This window comes from Montipora capricornis, chromosome 7 (assembly GCF_036669925.1).
Source record: "Montipora capricornis isolate CH-2021 chromosome 7, ASM3666992v2, whole genome shotgun sequence".
NCBI classification, from domain to species: Eukaryota; Metazoa; Cnidaria; class Anthozoa; order Scleractinia; family Acroporidae; genus Montipora; species Montipora capricornis.
In genome coordinates, this window is record NC_090889.1 from 51,245,666 (window position 1) to 51,248,165 (window position 2,500).

At 40.8% G+C, this 2,500-nt stretch overlaps 1 protein-coding gene across 1 annotated transcript in view; it reads left to right on the forward strand.

The window, feature by feature from the left end:
- LOC138057331 (A disintegrin and metalloproteinase with thrombospondin motifs 6-like) overlaps positions 1-2,500 on the forward strand; it is a 75,795-nt gene that overhangs the window by 12,545 nt on the left and 60,750 nt on the right. Inside the window, exon 8 of the mRNA XM_068903380.1 lies at positions 1,377-1,460. Within this exon, the coding sequence (XP_068759481.1) occupies positions 1,377-1,460 (84 nt within the window). The remainder of the gene's footprint in view (positions 1-1,376; positions 1,461-2,500) is intronic.

Here is a 2,500-nt window from a genome sequence, read left to right on the forward strand (position 1 = left end):
ACTACAGTTTCGGTCACAAATGTTGTGACACAGACGGCAATTTGCCCCCTCTCCCCCTTCAATGTTGATGTTTATGGGTTGGAGTGCAAAAATCAACCGGTAAATGCAACATTGATGGGAGGGAGGAGGAGGAGGGATACGTTATTAACAGCTTTGATGGGCTTCCCTTGCTGTTCAAACGAAGTGTTACAACTAGGTATTTATGACCGAGATTGTAAGTTCCTGGATGTAGTCGTCGTATTGATTTTGCGAGTGTTTTAATTTTCGTTTAAACAGTCCCGTCCATATTGTAAATACCTCTTACTAACCAAGTTCGAGGTTCGTACTATAAGTTAAGTATCCTCGTTTTTTCCCGTTGATTTACGGCCCAAGCGCTTCGCGCTTCTACTGCAGACCGAGAAAACGAGATTTGTAAGATATTTATTATATCTCTGAGGTAGGAACCCATGACCCGGAGCCTACAATTCTACTGTGTTCGTGTAACGGCGTTTTCACAGACCGATTTATTTTTAGACTGAATTTCCCGCGAATGAGACTCCCACAGGAGCCCGATGACCAATTACAAGAAATTAAGCTGACGCCATAGGGTTACCGAAGCGAAGCTACCTTTGTTTTTTCACCTAATTCGCGGGAAGGGCTAGTCTAAAATAAACCTACTTGTGAAACCGCCGTTTCACAGACGCTGTATGGAAGCTGCACGCTCCAGATGGGCTCCTGTCTGAGGTCAATCCGGCGACCGGGAATTCACCATATTCAGTGGCGGATCCAGACCTTGAGCTACGGGGAGGCGGGGCGGTGTTTTTGAGTGTGGGAACCCCAAAAAAATTTTAGCCTCAATTTTTACCAATTTTTTTTTTGGCAAAATAAGAGGGGAAGGGGGGGGGGGGGGGGGTCAGTGAGTATTATATTTTAAACCATCGAATAAGAAATTTTTTATTCCACTACAGAAAAGGTGTTATTTTGTTTCCACTCTAATTTGATAGGAGTGCTTAAAAAGATGCACCATATGTCCTTCAGGACGCGTGCGAACGATGTAAACAGCACAAAAAACCAGCCAAGTGTCCTTTATTTGATTGGTTAAAGGAAATAATCAGAGCTATTATACCATGCTCTACAAATATCAGTAACTGCACGTAGCAGTTTTCTTGTATTTAAAAAATAATGTAGGGAAGATTTATCCAGAATTATTAGTGAGAGTTTTTAATAAAACAATTATTCCACTTGTGCTTGTTAGATATGAGATGATTATAGCCATCTTGGCGTTACGGATCTCGTTCGCTATCTATCATCTCATATCTAACGCTCCCTCTTGGAGTAATTGTTAAATAGACGCTCAACTCTAGGCTAAATGTCTTCTTAAATTTCTATGTTGAAAGGTTACTCAGCTATTTCAGGATAGCAGTATTGGCTTGATAAAGATTACACCTGTGATTGTTGGACTGGTGCTCAAGGAAGACGGGGTAAATGATAATTGTTATAGCTATTAATGCTTTGAGAATGATAATCATTTAAAGTTTGAGAACAAGAACATCCTCGACGTTAGACAATTTTATCGTCGGTGATAAAATGTCACCATCTCTCTGGATAATTAACAAAGCTTTGAAGGAGGCAGTGTGGCCAAGTGGTTAGGGCGATTGCCTTGAAATCCAGAGTTCCTTGGTTCAAGATTCATTCGCCCTTGTCACACGGCGGCCATATTGTCCCGGGAGACCAAAAAAGCTTTGTTTTACCACGCCAAGCCTCACCCCCATGGTTTCCACTGCGACGCTTGGCGTGGTAAAACAAAGCTTTTAGGTCTCCCGGGACAATATGGCCACCGTGTGACAAGAGCGAATTCTAAACACTACTTATATTTGATCTTGGTAGTCCCTGGTTCAACTTGTCAGCAGCACTAGTAAATGGTCAACTGGTTTGGCTACGGTCAGTTGGGTTTCTTACCAGTTGTTTTTGTTGTTGTTGTTTTGTCATTTCGTTGTCGGTATTTCATTGGCCCTGAAAAACCCCTATGGGGAGTGGTCAGTTACGTATTGTATTGTATTGTATTGTATTGTATTGTATAGCTTATGAAGGCAGCTTGCTCAAAGAAAAGAGACGATATATCATGATACCACTCTTCTGCCTCAGATGCAAAAAAAAAGAAAATCCTTACGCTGGGTAAATTAAGGGCGCGTTCGATTGACCGTATTCCGGAATAGGAATACATGGAATTGATGTAAGAAGTCCTTCGTTTTTACGGAGATTTATATTAAAATTATCAAACACTTGCTAAAATGCTATTTTAAACATACATTTATTATCCTTGTTGCTTTAAAAGCGCCAGACATACCGTTTTAATTCATCACTCAACGTATTTTTATTCCAGAATAGGGTCAATTGAACGCACCCTATCTATACCAAGGTGCGTTCGATCGACCGTACTTCGGAATTGGAAAACATGAAATAGAAGTAAAAAATCCTTCGTTTTTACGGAGATTCACATTAAAATTGTCAAGCAACTGCT